This window comes from Aedes aegypti, chromosome 1 (assembly GCF_002204515.2).
Source record: "Aedes aegypti strain LVP_AGWG chromosome 1, AaegL5.0 Primary Assembly, whole genome shotgun sequence".
NCBI classification, from domain to species: domain Eukaryota; kingdom Metazoa; phylum Arthropoda; class Insecta; order Diptera; family Culicidae; genus Aedes; species Aedes aegypti.
The window spans coordinates 98,624,330-98,644,023 of NC_035107.1; the positions used below are offsets into that span (position 1 = coordinate 98,624,330).

Genomic DNA, 19,694 nt, shown 5'->3' on the forward strand with positions numbered 1-19,694 from the left:
GTCACCATAGAAGATGGTGTCTCCATCATGTCGATAGCCTGATTTCAATGGTTATTTTCTCATTGTTATTGAATTGCCAGATAGGCCCTTATCGCGAATCCCTCTCGAATTCTACATTTTCTAATTAAGCTTAAATTATAAGAAACATTTGAGGTTACACTTGTATGAAATGTTCTCGTTTCACATTTTTTCAATAGAATGGTGAAACTTTTCACAGCAACTGTTTGTTTACGTTTGGACATGATAACATCACAGTTTGTGTACACTGCAAAAATGTGTTTTAGTATAATCATGGAATACTAAAATCTTAATATCATGATTCGTTTTTGGAAAATTCAATCAGTCCGGGTATAGGACTACCCCCTATGTTCAGAAATAAACCTATATGGTACTATTCTGAAAAGTTTTATGGTTATCAATCAGCCAGATCGGCCACTGTGAAGAGTGGTGCGGGGTCTTTTAATTCTGTTGCTTGCTCCTGTGAGACGAGTGATGGAATCAGAAGCAAATCTCGCGATACATTACTAAACGACCTATGTACAAATGAGAGATTCTCTCCTCTCTCGCTCTCTTTCGATTATAACAGTGGAATACTAAAGCTTTTGAGAAGTTTTTCACTACAGATCAAAAGGCAACTTCCTTGACTAGCGTTTCATACAAAAAACGCAACAGAAGAGGTTAATGTGACTCAGTTATTGATCAAAGAGAAAGTAAACAAAGAGAGCCTCTCATTTGTACATAGGTCCTTTACTAATGTTTCGCGAGAAATGTGTCCGGTTCGCGTTGTGCGAGTGCGAAAAGTAATTCGAGTTGAGTCGAGGATGGATTACCAACTGATTAGCTCGTTTCATGCTTATGATAACAGATTTTTATCGTTGCAACGTTACACTTATGTAATTTGCATACAAATTATGAATGATTCGTCACTGAGGGTGTCGGCATAAACCATTTTTACTGTTTTATATCAACTTAAGGCTCAAGAATCCATCATTCAATCGTCAGCAATCATCAACAATGAAAAACCAGTTTTTTTTGTTCAAATTTAGAGATAATGTCATGAAAATCTATCATTGCATTACAGATAGTAAGTGCATTGCAATGATAGATTTTCATAAACATTGCTTCAGATTTGAGCAAAAAAACTGGGTTTGAAAAATTGTAATACGATGATGGTTATTTTCCTCCTAATATACACAAACCTTTCTATTTTTGCCATTACTAAAAATAAACTTTGGTTATAAATGGTGTTCAATTTTTATAGACTAAGGGCCGATTTCTTCACCTTCGCTTAAGCCGTAAACCACGTTTATCCATACGATTAAACCAGGTTTAAGGCCTAAGCGGTGGTGAAGAAACCGCTGATAAGCGGTTTAAAAAGTGTTGCTTGAAATATGCAAACTTTCAAAAACCTTGTAGAGTTTGCGTTTACGTGTGCAAATTTTTCTTACTAGGTGTTTAACCCATCCATACCTTTATTGATTCAGGCCAAGGGGTGGATCACTTGTTCAATGCACATCAGATGTGCATTGAATTGCATCAAATGCATTTTTTAGACTTCTACATCAACTTAGCCCTGACTACAACCGTATCGTGTTATAGCAACGCGTCATTGTTTGTTGTTAGAGTTGCGAGTTTGTTCTACAGGTCCATCTCTATATTTTCTAATTAATCAGAAACATTATTTATTTCAGCTTACCAAGCTTGTAAATTAACCAGCAAAGCTAGCAAATATAAGAACGAGCTTCATTTGTGGTACATGCACTGCGGACGGGGCGTTGATAGAAGCAAATAGTTTGTATTCCCGTACGGGAGTCACTAATGGAGCTGGTTGTAGACAACAGTATTTACTGGTGGCGGACTGAATAATCCCCACTCTACTGAGGACACCTTAAGGTGAAGATGAATCGAAGCCAAAGTTCAAATTTTCAAGAGCACGGATCTGGAGAACCTAACACCCGTTAGAGCTGAAAATCTTATCGATTGGTCGCCACCAGCTAGTGCCAATCGATTAAGTTTTCAGCTTAAATGGATGTTTGGTTCTCCAGATCCGTGCTCTTGAAAATTTGAACTTTGGCTTCGATTCATCTTCACCTTAACTTGGTCGGGTGGATAATATATGTATCAAACTTGTTTTATTTGCTTTAATGTTGGTTGTGGGCTTGTATGGAAAGATGAAAATTGATGTTGATTAACTATTTTACCTTCAATGGGATATTTTCATTGGAGCCTTGCCTTGTACCCCCAACAATGATATCCTTTACTGCTGTTTGTAAACCACGGAACGGAGCTGTTCCAAAACTCTTTTTTGAATAAAGTATCCCAGACTCCAATCGTGTAAAAATTATCTCAAATGGCTATAAACTGCTCTAAGGGCATATATTAATTCCACTCCATCCATTGTTGGATAGCATTTAAAGCAGCTTCGAAAAACGAAACAACTGTTCCTGGATATTCATCTTCCTAGGTAGGTATAATCTGCACATACTTTATTTTTAATAATACTCTTCGGACCAACTTATGCGGATTATGCCAGATAAGGAAACGGATATTTTGATTTTTTTTTTTTACTTAGAAACGACGCCGCTATCGCCTTTAGGTACCGGGAATGCTTCTACGTTGAGCTTTTCTACATGCCACCTTTTTGATGAGACAAAACCCATGCTCCAACCCGTGGTACGTCCAGTCTGTCGGTTTTCGAAGCTATAACATATAAAATATTATTATCCGGAAGAACGCTAATTATATTTGTGATATTCTCAGGAATTGAGACTTATGAGATCACAATGATATGGTGAAGCAGTGCATGATACTGCCATTCTTCATCTCTAATAATTTGCCAGCTTTATTATTCACGAAGAAATTTACAACCTTTTGCTCGTTACGTTTTGAAAAAGGAAGATACTTGGTCGAGAAAAATTTCAAACTGACACTTTGAAAACGACAACAGAGAATAGTTCGAGCAAGCCATGAATTATTGCGCATTTTCAGAAATGTGCATTTAAATGCATTTAATTTTGTTGTTGCATCAGATGCATCAGAAGTGATCCACCCCTTGATTCAGGCCTTCTTTAGTCGAGTAGTTAAGGCTAAGTAGCCCGTCATTCGTTTTGGCAACAATGATGACTTTTCAGCTTGCATTTCAAAGTGATAAAACTTATACTTGATAGTTTATATTGACTTGAAAAAGTATCACGGCACGCGCTAACATGCATTACGTATGCTGATACTTTTTCAGCTGTGTTAGTGCAAAACCAACTGATTTTCTTTGATTCGAAATCGTGAGATGAATTAGCAACAATCATCAAGGACGCGTACAAATTTCAATGATGGCCTACTTCGCCTTAAAGTCCCCGGCTACAAAGCAAAGCCTTGATAAAGGTGACTGGGTTTGATTCGCGGTCGGTCTAGGATCTTTTTGCAATGAAAATTTCCTTGTCTTCCCTTGACATCGTACCTGCCACGAATGCGAAAATGGCAACTTTGGAAATTAAAGCTCTCAGTTATTAACTTTGGAAGTGCAACACTAAGCTGAGAAGCAGGCTCTGTCCTAGTGAGGACGTAATGTCAAGAAGAAAGCTTGTAGATTGCTAATTTTTATTCTTTTGACGGATTTTGAATCTTTAGCACCCGATTATTTCCCAGGGTGTATGCTGTGTGTGGTGACTTCGCCACAACATTTTGCTGCCAGCATTGTGGTGAATAACATGTTTGACAGCGCACGCCAGATGGCTGTCAGTTGCTTATTTTTCCACCACACCCGAAAAGTCATCACTGCGGTGGTTTTCTGCTCGCGTGCTTGTTTTTCTTTTCCTTCCCGTCGTCGTCTGGCTGAGGCTGATCTTGTTCGTGCAAAGTGTGGTTGCATTTTTCGCGAAAATCACCGGAAAACCCGTTCCCATCCCATCCGAGCGGAGTTGGTTTGCGTTGCTGAAGATCGGGTGAGTACTTTCCGGTAGGAGTAGGCCCGGATTCGGGAGTGCGATATCGGCTTTTGCGGTGAAGAATCGTTGCTAGGGCACGGGAAGGGCGACCATCGATTACGGATTGTAAACAAAGCAAACATTCCGTTCTCCGTCGTCCGTCGCCTACTGCGTGCTGCTGCTTTGCCTTTGCTTGCGCTTGGATTGATGTTTCGTTCGGTCGACGGGCGGTGGCGTGTTTTTGTTTGGCAGTCAGAGCCCGTCGACTCACACTGGGGCAGAATATACGAAAATACGTTGGAAAAAATCTTAAGCTCGTTGGATTTAAGACCTGGATAAAAATTCAATATAGGGTGTCGGTACCAATGGTTGTAATGTACCAGTAGATTAAACTATGACATAAAACGTACATTTTTCGATAAAAACGACATGTGTTATTTTTGGTGGATAGATCGCCTCTAGTTTAGTCGATTTGCCAAATTTCAGCTTTTTATTCTATCAAAAAGTCATATAAATAATAAAGTTGACGCAAAAAATTTGCTCCCTTGCACCAACAGTTACCGTTGTGTTCCAGTAGTGGATCAATGGATGGAAGCAGTTTTTAAAATAAATGTATAAAAATGAAGAAAAGTCCCAAAAGTGCTGTTCCGAGGGAAAAATGTTAAACCTATGTAAAAATTTACCATTTTGTTTGAAATTCCTTATATCATTCCCGAACGTCTACTACTGGAGCACTAGCGCAACTACTGGAACACGCGTACCAATAGTGGCTCAAGCGATTTTATGTTAAAAAAATAGTTTTATCACTCTATATATTTTTCCCATATAGTAGAGGTTGAAACAAAGACAAATTAAAGACATCCATGTCCCTTGCAGTTGCTCAAAATTTTATGGCTCATAAGGTAATCTAGAATGCCGTGAAAAGTGTACTGCGATCTGTCAAATTTGGGTACCTGTTGTACTACCGAGGGACCAAATGCAGTACTAGAAGTGGTACTCAATCTGAGCCCGAGTGTGACGAACCTGGTTAAAATCTTTCTGTTGACGCCAAAAGATCTTTGTTAAGGCTTTTCGTTATTTTGTTATGATTTTTTTAAAGCTTAGGTAGTCCACTAATGGCACCGGCACCCTAACGTAACACTACCATTCAAAACATTGGAGATACAATACAGTGTATAGTCCATTTTACGAAACGACAACACTGATGATATTGCTGTTACCTTCACACGTTACGACACCGCCTTCTGTCAAAATTTCATTCCTAAAATAAGCGATCAGCTGTTCAAACACGTCTCGTAAAATGGACTATTGTAAAACGACAATACAATTCTCGCGTAACTTTACGAAATAACCTATCTAACATGCAGAAGTTCTGTTTGTTCACCTTTTTAATCAACTGAGCCTCATTAACCTCTTCTGTTGCGTGTTTTTTTTTTTATATGAAAAGCTAGCCAAGGACATTGTCTTTCGATCTGTAGTGAAACACATTACAAAAGATTTAGTATTGCTCTGTTCGCTCTGTTATAATCGAAAGAGAGCGAGAGAATTTCTTATTGGTTCCTCAGTAAAGCTCAGCGAAAATTACAGTCTAATATATTACTTGAGCAATTTACTGTATGGTATATGAGATTTTTACAATATAATGTATGGGTTGTTAAGTATCGTGACAACACAAGTATTGATATTTTCATATACACAACTTTAAATATAAGCCGATATATTGGTTTTTGATAGGTAATAAAATTGAACAGATTACTGTAAAAATATTGTTCTGAGTGGCAATTTGTGTATTGTTTTACAATACACAAACAATCAACGAAATGCATGTCAATTGGTTACAAAAAGAATATAAGTTATTATTTATATTTTCATTCAATTTCTTGCTATCTGAACATATTTCTGGAGCTCGATTTTAAAAGGTCGAATGTGACATTTTTGATTATCTGAGATAACTCTCAAAGAGTTTCTCAAAAATTCAATTCCAGTTTCAAGCAAATAGCTAAAAGGTACACAATATACATATTAAGACACAAAACGAAATCCCCTCCAGTATACCATTGAACAAAAAATACACACATTTTTTTTTTTAAATTACTAGCATTTTCCGTCGATCTGAGATTGTTTATTCACAGTCACAGCAGCACATCAAACGAGCATACGTTCAGATGTTTGACATCTGAAAATGTCCATACGTCAAAATAGGATCGGACTGATTGATGGTCAGTGAAGCACATACAACCCTCCGCTGAAAACAGAAAGAGATTTTCAAAGAATTTCTGGAGTTTTCTGCATGAAGGTATGTACGAAGCGATCCATGCGATCATCGATGTTATTCAGTGCAAGTCCACATCTCCGCTGAATGTATACTTTGAAGAAGATGCAACGGAAGCTACTCTGAATGAGTTTGTCGGATAGATAATAGATTCACTTGTGATTATTGTTGGAGGAACATCCATAAGGCATCTTTGTTACTTCTGCGGTGATGCTCGGAGGGCTACCAAAGTTTAACGAAAAAAGCAAAATTGTCGCCGAGTGTTTCCTCAAACATTTCTCTAAGATCTCACACAATCGGGAACACTAAAACATGATAGATTTCCTAGGAAACGACACAGCACCAAGTATAGCACTGCTGTTTGTCTCCATCTCAATATAAATGGTTTAGTCAGTAGCGCAACCAGAGTTTGATTCTGGGCAGTGAATCAATTGTCACTCAACACGCAACAACAAAGACATTGTCATCTCCTAAACTTTTTGCAACAATTTTATTCCGCAACATCAGTTTATCACCATTTGAAAAGAATATGACAATGATAGATCATCTCGTGCGCAGCGATTTTCTGGGCTTCGCATTGCAATTCTCGAGAACTTTCTCTGTGTTGGTAAACATTGGCACATTATCGAACAGCGTCCAAAAAACAAATTTGGTTTTGTGTTTAAAATAACTGATTAATCGCGAGTTGAAAAGGTGGCAACAATGTTGTGCCCTGTGACTGTCATGACAATTTTGCTTTTGATTGTATCCCAACCCGCAAAAGTTGGGATAAACGGTTGTAAGCGAGCTTTCTTTGTTGATTTTTCATCTGGTTTGATGACAATTTGATTCACTGATTCTGGGGGATTTTGTTAACTTATAAGATAAGATATAAGACAAAAGGTCGAATACGAATTTTTTTTCGGAATTTGGCGTTTTTGCTAAATTTTACCTTATGCGCAATAAGACGAATAATTTTTACTGTTCCTAGGTTTTGTTAATTACGTCAAACGTCATAAAGCTCATGGACTGGAGATAAGTGAAAAGGAACTTTGTGGAACGGAACGCAGAATCAAATCAAAACAGCCAAAGGGGTAACCAGAAGTACGACGGGGGGTGGGGACGGTATCGTTTAACTTATGATCGTGCCCAAAGCCATGGGTAACCAAGTGTGTAGTTTGTTGTTACTGTGCAAAATAATGGATTTTCACGTTATTTAACAACGCTACGATGAAGAGAAGAACCTCCTCTATCTACCAGTGGTGATTGTTTTATCTTCATTCATTCATTTGCTTAAAATTACTGAGCTATAAACTCGGTTACAGATGGCTTTTATCATACCACTGTTAATGATATCATTGAATAATCAAGTTATATAAATGGAAATAACCATTAAAGATAAAATTTAGCAGCAATGAGTGAAGAACTAGCCAGATGTGTTAAAATTCACGTAATAAAGCAAAAAGAAAAGTTAGCAGCAATAGAGGTTTTTCCGCATTATTTGGATTCTGCCCCACTGTGACGACTTCGCTGCGCGTTCCAATCCCTAACCTTTTTCTTGCTCTTTTGCTTGTGCAATTTTCACCAGAGGCCTCTCGTCTCGACAAGAGTCAAGTCAAAGCCTAGAGGCTATAAAAAGTGTGTTGTGTGTGGAAAAACGTGGTTCTGGTGCAGTGAAAAGTTTTATCGATTGCGGTCCGGTTTCCGGAGAAGGTAAAGTTCCCCATTCGATTTCTAACCTGAAAATCGTTCCGTGTCCGTGTGTCCCCCGGAGGGCCACGGGATGTGAAAACGGTACCAGCTGTCAAAGTGACCTCTGCGGAAGTAGAAAAAGTGTAAACAAAACGCATCCGTGCGGAATTTTCCGGGCTTCCTTTGATTGAATTAAGAACTTTATTGATTTATTGCTCAAGCCTACTTAGTCGACAACTGCAAAGGATTTAAATCGAAAAAGTATTACGTGCGTGAAATCAGTATTTATTTTGGTCCACAAATGTTGGCAACATACAATCTATTTTTAGATCAGGTGTAAGACACAAAATAGACTTATCTTTCGACCGAAAGTGAATAATAAACTAGTTTTTCATCATAAACAAGTTGAGCAAAACAAAAGTAAAAGTTCAACAAAATTCTTGCGTCATTATACAAGAAAAAAGGGAGCTCTCATTTCCATTTGCGGGCAGAACGATGTGTTTGTTTAATAACATCTCGTCGCTCGGTTTTATATTTGTATGGTATTGTTCCGTTCCGTACCCTCAATGCGATTGCGATGAGTATTGTAGTATAACTCGTTATCAGGTCACGCTATAGATCATTCTGCTTGATGTGTGATTTGTGGGTACCTACTATAAATTATGTGCATGGCCGGTTCTACAGAGCCAATCATTCACTAGCAAATCAGCGTAAACTCTGCGCTCCCTTCTTGAATGATTGTTCTCGTATGCGATTGTATAGTAGCGCTAGTAGCTATGTGTACTCTAGAGTACTATGAGTTTACGAGAGCATGCTCAGACTACATTCCGGTGATGAGAACCCTATATACGTTTGGCACTCATTATTTTGACCAGGTGGAGATGAGGTATTTCATTATTGGGGCACTTCAAGGCTGAATGCAATTCAGCAATTATTCTTTTAGACATATTCCTTCAAGAGTTCATCCACTATTACTCTTAGAAATTGCTCCAAAACTATCCCATGCAGTTAAATAACCGTAGGGTACCGAAGGCAGTATGAACACCCGGGGCAGAATGGACACTCCCTACATTAGCCTAGGACACGGTTATATGAAAAATTTAGATTCTCGCTCCAGTCCACTTTTTGGATTGCATTTAAGTCCCATAACAACTGTGCAAATTTCAGTTCGATTGGTGAAACTTTATTTTAGCGCCAGCCGTTCACCTGCTAAACATAAACTACTCTTACGCCATCTCAAAACTTATAATTGTTGATCTCGTGATGTATTTATATTTCATGAATTGCACTTTGAAATTGAAATTAATGCAAAGATGTAGGTAGTGTGTGACAAGATTAATATTCTCGCTCCAGTCCACTTTTTGGATTGCATTTAGGTCCCATAACAACTGTGCAAAATTTCAGCTCGATCGGTGAAACTATGTTTTAGTGCCAGCCGTTTAAAGTTTGTATGGGATTTACTATGGGAAAACTTACTTTTACAAAGAAAAATTGCCAGAGGTCGCCCATTGTCCTCTATAAAAATTCTGCACATAAATCTCAATAGGTATTTCTACGATGAACAACATTGCCAAATATTATGGCTTTGAATAAGCCAATAATAATTTGAAGAGTTTACATGTGAGTTATAAATTTTGTTATTTATTGTATGAGTGTTTTATTGATAAGGTGTCGACCATAAATGACGTAGCATTTTAGGGGGGTGGGGGGTCTTCACGGATTTGTGACGATGTGTGACGAGGGGGAGGGAGGGGTCCCAACTAGTGGACGTAGCATTTTGAATAATTTTGGTAAAAAGAGTAGCACAAAGAGTAGTAGTGACAAACAGTTTTTGGCATAACCAAAATTAGGTAAGGTACCGCGGGGCAAGTGGGTAAATAGGGTAAGTGAAAACAATTGAAATATTTTACTGAATATGTGAATTAACGTTTTAAACTCATGCGTAAACCTTTGAGGCCATTGAAAACATTACGATAGGTAAGAGATTTCTGAGATTTTTCAGCCATTATTGCATAATAGAGTGAAAAATTGTTAATCTGTCAACTGTTACTCCGTAACAAGTTGGCGGCGTACAATCTTATTTTAATATTTTCAGTGGAAAAAAGTTGCGGAAAATATTTTCCTGTGCCACTTTTTAGTTGTCCTCTGTGACAGTTTCAAACTGCAATAAACAAAGATTTAGAATTAATTCGACGTAGACCTAAAAATAATTAAATTTAAACACCGTCAATTTTCTTATCAGGTGGGGCAACTGAAAAGTTTATCATTAGAGATTGAATTTGTGTTTTCTCTTTAAGTCGCCATAAGTAATAATGGTTCACAATTATCATATAAAAACATAACATGCTGATAACTCAAGAAACACTATACTCAAGCGTTAAAAGCTATTAGAAATCATGGAAATTCTCTTAAAGATGTTGCCAAACATTACAATATCAATATGTCTACTTCGGGCAGCCAATTAAAAGGAAGACGTTGACTGAAAAGTTGCAATATTAGAGAACACACGGAAATCTCGTGGAATGTCTATGTAAAGCTAGTTCAAAACATAAAAATGGGGTATACCCACATAAAAAAGACCCTAAATACGTTATTGAAGGATACCGTTTGATTTCTCCCGAAGAGTTATCCGACGTCATATCCGACTTTCTCAAAAACAAATAACGAGCGGTGGAAATTCTACAGAGCAGAAAAGCAATTGCTGTTCTATAATGTAAGAACTAACATTGGAAACGTTGCAGTTATAATGTTGTCGAATCATTTCAACTAACATTACTGAACAGAAGAAAATTGAAGTGAAAAGAACAACATTTTCTTTGTTTACATGTTACTTATGTTATTGTTCATTCGGAAGCCTTATCAAGTGTTAAAGCTAATAGAAATCGTGAATATAACTTTTAGTTTTTGAATTTATTGTTCAAAACGGTAAACTTTTCACTTGCCCCACTTTTGGACTAAGTGAAAAGTAAGGAGACATTTTTCAAAAACTTTTTCTGTATATTTTTCTTCAATTTTTCATAAAAATCAATTTCAGCATGCTGCTTATATATGGTGGGAGCCAAGCTAAAAAATATACACAACCTCATTTGTTTCAATTTAAAGTCTCTAGAATTGGAAGAATCTCAACTATGCGAATTCTATTACCCACTTGCCCCACGGTACCTTATGCCCCTTTTTTCCCAAAGATGTCTGTCTTGATGATGAAAGTTTTGCCAAATGCACGGCTGGTAGAAGGTCCCTTTTTAGAGGCTTGGTCTCTATTTTTAAAGCAAGTCTCTAACAACTCTTTTTTACCAGACCATTTTGCCTAAAATCACTTTTTCGCCTTATGAACGCATCCTGGTGCAAAATACTATAGGCTTCATAGATACCTTCAGAAATTATTATGGATTTTTTTTTTCATGAATTCAAGGAAATGTTTCAAGAATTATTTTAGTTATTTCTCCAGAATTTTTTTTTTCTTCTTTTTTTTCAACTTCTTCAGCAATCCTTCAATTTTCAGCAATTCTAAAAATTTCTCCTTCGGTTCTTCCGAGAATTCGTCTTGAAATTACTCCAGCGCTTTTAATTTTGATTGATAGTGCCTTTGTTTCTGTTGCGGTCAACGGAAAAATCTAAGAAATACGGTAGACCACAAAAAAGGAATCAATAAATCAGCTACTCTTAAAAAGCATCTAAAGTCTTCTTTGGATACAGCATTCCATAAAGTTTAACAAAACTATCAAAAAAAAACTTTTTCGAGTGCTTAGTCGACTTTCCCTTGCCCGATATGATGCGTTTTGAACTTGAAAATTTTAAGTTTTGCTCCGTTTTATGATCACTTTAATATAGCGCACTTTGACCCTAAAATTTAAGTCGATACTTCTCCATCATGATGTCCCGAGACTTGATGCTGTCTCTTTCACTATCCCGTACAAGTTCTTCTTTCTAGCCTGGTATTTTCATGAAAAGTTTCAACGTGTTGAAATTTTATTAGCTAAAATGTTTTTTTTTTCGAATGTCAAAATAACAAAAAGCTCAAATAAATGTGTGTTTTCCATATCGATATCTTCCATACACGATGGTCTGTTTGAAATCGAGACTGTACTTAATTTTGTACCAGTTTCGGATTTTACCCACGTTTTTTAATGAAATTCACAATTTACTTGAGCTTGTTCTAACTCGGATTGAATTGAGCAATGAGTTTATTTCTTATGCTTGCGCTTACAGATGAAGTTCAACAAGTTTTGATACCAAACAAATTGGAGTTATATATTATAACAACCATAGCAAAAAAAAACGATAAAATATAGGGTGGTCCGAATTAGAACATAGGGGTCCGAATTGAAAAAGTGTTAGTCCAATTAGGACCTTCTGAAAATTTTTGTTCAAACATGTCTAGGCATGTCCTGGTACGAGATAACACAAAACTCTCTGAGAGAAAATTGTGCGCACTAAATCAGGCTTTCACGAAAACATAAAACATTTCATGCCGTTCATCGTGCTGAAAAAAAAACATGGCCAAAAAACTGTTACTAGATCTGAATCGGACCATGTTCCCCTACTCTTCCAGGAATTCTTCAAAAAATTCGAACTGAGATACCTCCATAAATAAATCTAGGCAGCTCTCCAACATTTCATCCAAGAATTACTCCTGCAGTTCTTACAAAATACAGTACTGACCCGATTTTGTCAGCCCCCGATTTTGTCTGCCCCCGATTTTGTCTACCCCCGATTTTGTCAGCTTTTTGACCCGATTTTGTCAGCCTATTTTAAATTCGTCAAAAAATTGTTATCGTCATGTTTTACCACGTTTACATTAAAATTGATGATGATGTTTGATGTCGTGCACGCATGGGCGTAGCCAGAGGGGGCAATGGCAATAAGTGTTAAAAATCGATATTACCAATATAAGGGAGGGGGAGCCCCTGATAAAAAAAACTAGCTACGCCCATGTCCATCGCCCTCTTGAAAGTCCACATAACCATCTAACATGTCAAAATTTGAAAAACATGAACAAAATAAAATGACCCGATTTTGTCAGGTTCCCCATTTTGTCAGCCTAAAATTCATCGAGGGGATGACAAAATCGGGTCCTTACTGTATTTCTCAAGTTCAATCCTCATGGCGTAAGTTCTTATTTTCAAGTCACTTTGTCGCTATCAGCTTCGTAATACCGTGATCCGGGGTTACATTGATCAGCGGGGCAACATTGATCGCAATGACATTTTGATCGATGAAATATTTTCAATGCATTTCCTTCCATTCATAAGCTAATAAACAATATGGTGTTTGCAAAAACACCATTGTGTTGTGTTCATGAGCATTTTTTTTTTCAACTTTTGGAAACAATGATTTTCATAAACATGGATGATGACACGCTCAAAAAATCATGTCATGAGTAATGAAAACGACATGAGTAGAAGAAATGCAGTTTTCACTGAAAATGACATCGCTGATAACGATTTCGTTGTCGAAACTTTCATAAATATTGTCAGTTAAGCTGAGAAATTATTAAGTGTGGTAGATTGGAATCTACCAAGTAGGCGCTGATAAATGGAAGAAGGAATTTTGGTCAAGCTATCAAGAAGTGCAGACGGAACCCTCTGAGGAACCCATCACATATTGGCGACGAAAATGGGATTCAAATCACAATCGATTTAATTTGGCTACAAAAGGCATCAACAAGAGCATCCGAGGGGACGCTCACTGAACAGCCCGGGATCATGATCGACGAATTCAAGCGCCCGTTGTTGTTGGACAGTGGAGGATTCTCCATCTTGGCAAGCGGTTTGTTCGGGTCCAGATCGTTAGGAAAGCCCTCGATACTATATGGAACGAGTGTGTAACCATTGATGGCAGAGTTTTCAAGAACGATCGATTCGCGGATGCGAACTCCGGGACCAATAGTCACTCCGAGATCAACGGACACATTTGGTGTGGCCGTTGGATGAATGCGCACATTCGGAATGATACCTAGGTCGGTAGCTGATAGATCATAGTCGTTTTTTATACAAAGATAAGTATACTTGGAGTATGTACAATGGTCTAGTTAAGTCTTTCCAGCGCCTGTTCTAGACTTCCCAGTTGTATCAAGATATTTCTGGTCTATCAATGCCACCTGATGTCAAATTACCGAGATGAGTCGCAGAAGAAAATCATTACGCTTTTCTGGGAAATTGGAAAAGCCATAAATGAAATTTAGTTCAGCTAAAGTTCCAGCATATGATATAACAGTAATGTTTAAAAAACGTTTCGCTGGGTCACATGAACTGAAGGATGGCGACAAAAGCAGCATTCCATTTTGAGTTCTCTGGAGAGATGGGAGAAATCCCCAGGTAACGAATTATCCGTTATTACTAAGCCCTGACGAGCAACGCGTTGGCTCGAAGAAGGCAAGAATGAGTCAAAGACCTTAATGGATAACGTGGTTAGTCCGGAAAAGGCACGTATTATAGAAAGTCCTGACGAGCAACGTGTCACCGTTGGCTCGAAGAAGGCAAAAATGAATCAAAGACCTTAACGGACAACGTGAAAATGCGTTGGTCCGGAGAAGGCAAGTAAGAGTCAAAGACCTTAACGAGCAACACGCTGGCAACGTGTTGACTCGGAGAAGGCAAAAGAAAACATGGTCCTTAAGGTTAAAAACAAACAAACGCATCGGTCCAAAGAAGGCACTTTTAATGTTTATTTAATTATTGATTTACAGGATCGTAATTTACATTACGATATTAATTTTAAATTACGGTCAAGGATAAAATTATCAAGTAACATGAGGATAACAAAGGATGAGATGATATTCAATGGAGCAACATCGTATCATTATAAGTCAGCTACATATGTCGAAGATTCACAGAGCTTCCAAAACACAAGTACCGGAAGAAATTGAGATTTGATGAGTAACTACAGTTGAAATCATATTCCGTGCAAAACTATAAAATTATGGGATGTCTCTGTCCGGGATTATTCCAACTAGGCATAATTATTATTGTCATTATTATTCTAAACAGCCAACGTTAATTGTTTTGAGTATTCTTACAGGCCCTAAAAAACTGAATAATTTCAGCAACACTGATATCATAGAAGCACAGATAAGGTGAATCAGGAAAAAAATGGAATTGATCAATGTTAGAGCAATTTTGATTTTTAACAAAGGGAGATGTGGTAGATTGGAATCAACCAAGTAGGCGCTGATAAATGGAAGAAGGAATTTTGATCAAGCTGTCAAGAAGTGCAGCCTCTGAGAAACCCACCCTTATAGTAGAAATTCCTTAGGAAATTGCCTAGGCGTGTTTCACAATTCAACTTCTTCTTTCTGGCGTTACGTCCCCACTGGGACAAAGCCTGCTTCTCAGATAAGTGTTCTTATGAGCACTTCCACAGTTATTAACTGAGAGCTTTCTTTGCCGATTGACCATTTTTGCATGTGTATATCGTATGGCAGGTACGAAGATACTCTATGCCCTGGGAATCGAGAAAATTTCCTTTACGAAAAGATCCTCGACCAGCGGGATTCGAACCCACGACCCTCAGCATGGTCATGCTGAATAGCTGCGCGTTTACCGCTACGGCTATCTGGGCCCTAAATTCACAGTTCAAGCTGTTTTCAATTTTGAAATAATTCAAAAAGTAAATGAGTTGTAAGAGTTTGGTCCTCATATTCGGCTTCAGGGATTATGATTTTAGTAAGTAAAGATATTTTCAATATTACCGAAAGTTGTTTTCTGGGGGACCAATGTTACCCCATATCAGCTAAATCAAAAAATCACTTAAAATATTTTTTTAAACATGTGTGGCAACACTGCCACCCAACGACAACCGCAGCTTACCTAGAGAGAAGGAGGAGTAAGTGAGAAGCGAGTATCGCATCGAATTCTGTTTGAATAAAAGACAAGTAGTTTGTAAAGTAAACGTCGCGTATATTTTATTCGTTATCCGTTCCGTAGAACCGAAATCCGTCCGCTCCGTGACAAATCTTCCCACACATGCTATAAACATTAAGTTTGTTTTCTGTATCTAGAACCGAGCATTGGGTGTCAGTACTTGTTTTAAAAATATAAAACTTGCAACACATGCATTTTCAAATATGTTTTTAAGAAATATAATGAAAAAGATCATTGTTACCCCGGATTACGGTACCGTAATCCGAGGTATCATTGATCAGCGGGGTAACATTGATCGGAATGACCCATCTCATAAAAAGTTCCCATTATCATTTATTGATGGAACATTTCCAAATCATGAATGGTGCTTCTCTTTCTTATATTCATCAGCTGATAAAAGTGAAGATTTTTGAGAAAATTGCGTTCACCTAATGCGTAAATTTGGCAACTTTCCGAAACAATGATTTCAATAGTTAAGTATGACACTACCAAACATTCATGTCTCACATAAGTTTTCTAAATGATATGAGCAAGGAAAATGCGGTTCTTACTAAAAACGGCATCGCCGAAAACGATTCCGTTGTCAAAACTTGCATAAGTATGTTCAATTAGGCAACATTACCGAATTACTGTTAAGAATGTAACTTTCCCTTAGGAAATTGCCTACCTTTAGGCGTATTCCGTGGTTCGAGATATTTTTAATTTTAAAATAACTCAAAAAGTAAATGACTTGTAAGCATTTGGCCTTCATATTCGGCTTCAGGGGCCATGATTTTAGTGGGTAACGACATTTTCAATATTACCGAGCGTTGTTTACATAGGTGATCAATGTTACCCCATATCAGCTAAATAAAAAAATCACTTAAAACATTTTTTTAAACATGCTTAAACCTTTCAAAAAACAAAATAAAGTGTATAGTCACGAGCTATAGGTGGCAAATCTTGTTTTAAAAATATAAAATTTACAACTATTGCATTTTTGAACCAAATATTTAAGAAATATTCAAAAAAAATGATCAATGTTACCCCGGATTACGGTACCCATGAATTTTGAGAAACTCCATGACATAAGCATAGAAAACTCTGTACGCAATGTACGGCCAGGATAATATTTTTAGAAAATGACTTAAGCATTAGCATTAAGCATTTCGCACAAATTGGTAGATGGTACATTCCTAGACCATTGTATGCCTCCTTCCCGTCCGTTACCAAAGTCAGAAATTTAGGACTAACCTCTAACTCTTAGACAAGACTGATGCATCCTCCAACAGCCGAGAGCTGTCCTGGCCACGTCCTTGCGAAAGCTGGGGAATGGAAATGGATGATTGAACACCTACTTAAGAAAGATGCAGAGAACTCTACGATCTCTCATATGTGTTACGGGATGTTGTGGAATGTTGATGGAAAGGGTAGTGCCATAGGATACGTTTGGTAGACGTTCTGGCCGACCAATATTAAATATTTACGCATTGTGACCATGCGCTGCTGATCAGAACAAACTCATCAAATTCCTTATTCGAAACTCCTCTGCAATCCGTCGTCGAGTTCAGAAACATCGAGTATTCCGATCGCCACATTTTACTTCACAATCTAGGCCCTAATCTCCCATGAAGGTCAACAATCGTCGTAATACTTTTACAGTAAGTTTCTGTAAAAAGGCTTACTAATTTGTTCTATTCTATTCTCTTTTGCAGACTTTAATCCAGAACTCTGTTCCGGATTGCACCCCGAGTCATCGATCTGTTCTGTGTGGTACAGCGCGGGTAATCGTTTCGCTAATGCTCGGCCTCAGTAGCAACAGCCCCTAGCGACTACTACTACAATGACCGACAACAACAATTTCCACCACATCCCGCAGCACGTGTTGAAACATGAGACGATCCAGTCGTCGTCCTCATCGCCGCCTCAGCAGCCCCAATTCCAGGTGTACTATCACCACCAGCCGGCGTCACATGGACAGCCGCATGGACCTCCGAAGGGTGCGATAAAAATGGTCGAAACCGTTCCCGCCGACCTTTCGGCTTCCAGTACCGGTTTGGACTACAGCACTCACCATCACCACCCGCAGCAAATCATCGAGTACGACCCGGTCAGTGATCCGAACCATCCGGTAAATGTGGTCATTGAACATCAGCAGGTGGTGGAAACGCAACCGACCATTGAGCAACAGGAACAGAGCGTGATAGAGGCTCTCTGTCAGCAAGCTCATCAAAATCGGTTACACCAAGAACAGCAGCAAATAGCCAAGGGAAAACGGATGCGAATGGACAATGTACAACATGAAAATGGATCTGGTTATCCAAGCGAAGACGAGGATCATGAAGATCCTCGGAGAAAGCTCGTTATCCATCAGGGACCTGGCGGAGAATCTATCGAGGAGCAGGAGCAAAGTATTATCGAAGCGCTCTATCAGCAACAGCAGCAGAACCAGCTCCGGAAGCAACTCATCCAGCATCAGCAGCACCACGATGGTGATCATCAGCTGTCCTACCAGAGACGGTCGCCCAGCCCGCCGTCCAGGTCGCTTTCTCCCTCCCAATCTCCGACCGTTTCGGGTACAACCGATTCGCTCAGTTCTCGCATCACACCCGCATCTCAGCCCCCGCAACCGATCTCGTTGGCCAACATCAACCAGAGCAATTTTATCGCTCGGTTGATCAGCAAGGACAACATCCTGCTCATCTCGGAGGACCTGATCGAAATCGGGCGGAACTCGTCCCGGGCGCAGGTGGATTTCCACGTCGGCCGGAACAGTTTCGTGTCGCGGAAGCACCTGCTGTTGCACCATGATCACACGGATGGGGAGTTCTACTTATCGTGTTTGAGTAAAAATGGTGTCTTCATTGATAACATTTTCCACCGGAAAGGTGCCGAGCCGTATTTGCTGCCCAGAGTGTAAGTATTCTAAAAAATTTGCACTTAACAAATCTAAGCGAGAGAGAGCTATCACTACTATTTCTCAGAAAACTGTTCCTTAAAAAGTAATTTTCCTTGATTCTATTCCCTGGAATATCATTTCCCGAAAAGAATTTAGATTTTTTTTAAGTTTCTTATTCCTCAGCCACTTTTCCAATGGTTCATCCAGAGCTATCTCCAGAAATACATTCAGGGGTTCCTTGAAGAATCCTTCCTTTGATTCCTCCAGCAATTCTCCAGGGATTCGTCTAGTAATTCATCCTGCTTAAACGAAATGCATCAAAATTTCCATCGATCAAAGAATGCTTAAACGAAATTCTCCAAATTGTTTGCCAGAGAGTCCTTTAGCAGCCCAACGTTCATTTTTTCAGTAATTCCTTCAAATATTTCTCCGAGAGTCCCTCCATAGTTTTTTTAAAGAGATTCATGCGATAGCTCTTTCACCGATTTCCCTAGTTCTATATCCAGAAAATCTTCCAAAGATTCCTTATAAGAAAATCAACAAAGCTGTATACCAGCGTTTTTTTTTTAAATTTCTTTCAAAATTTTAACACGAATACTAAAATAATTTCACAAGGATTTTTTAAAAAAAATGCCGGTTTACCGACGGAATACGTTCAAAGATTATTCTGAGGAATCTCCCAGAAACTCTTCCAAAAATTTTTCCCCCTTTAGGGGTTCCTCCTCCAGACGATCTTCCATGATTTCATACAAAACTTCTTCCACGAATTCTATTTTTTGAGTAAAATTAACACGTAATAGTTCCTCCGATTATTGCTTTACAAATTTATCCAAGGGTTTCGCTGAAAGATTTTCACTTCAAATTATCCTTGAAAATATTATCATTATTGTCGGCGCGGTCAAAAATTAGAAACGGTTGGATCTACCATGGGATAGAGAGAGTTAATACATACAACTCTCTTAGCACAATGTGCCTAAATACCCGGTCACTAACTGTGCGACTATAAAGCCCACAATTGCATTCGCCAAGTTCGATAGCATTGAATTTAGGATGCCTTTATAGATGGTTCTATTCTTATCTAACTGAACGTC

At 38.4% G+C, this 19,694-nt stretch overlaps 1 protein-coding gene across 5 annotated transcripts in view; it reads left to right on the plus strand.

The window, feature by feature from the left end:
• LOC5573529 (forkhead box protein K2) overlaps positions 1-19,694 on the plus strand; it is a 41,746-nt gene that overhangs the window by 8,364 nt on the left and 13,688 nt on the right. For 2 of the 5 annotated variants that reach the window (XM_021843418.1, XM_021843437.1), the window contains exons 1-2: positions 7,727-7,884; positions 17,420-18,620. In XM_021843418.1, the coding sequence (XP_021699110.1) occupies positions 17,548-18,620 (1,073 nt within the window). In that variant the 5' untranslated portion in view covers positions 7,727-7,884; positions 17,420-17,547. Of the gene's footprint in view, positions 1-3,781; positions 3,939-7,726; positions 7,885-17,419; positions 18,621-19,694 lie in introns of those variants that run through there. The other 3 variants (XM_021843414.1, XM_021843431.1, XM_001660878.2) reach the window with 3 other exon arrangements.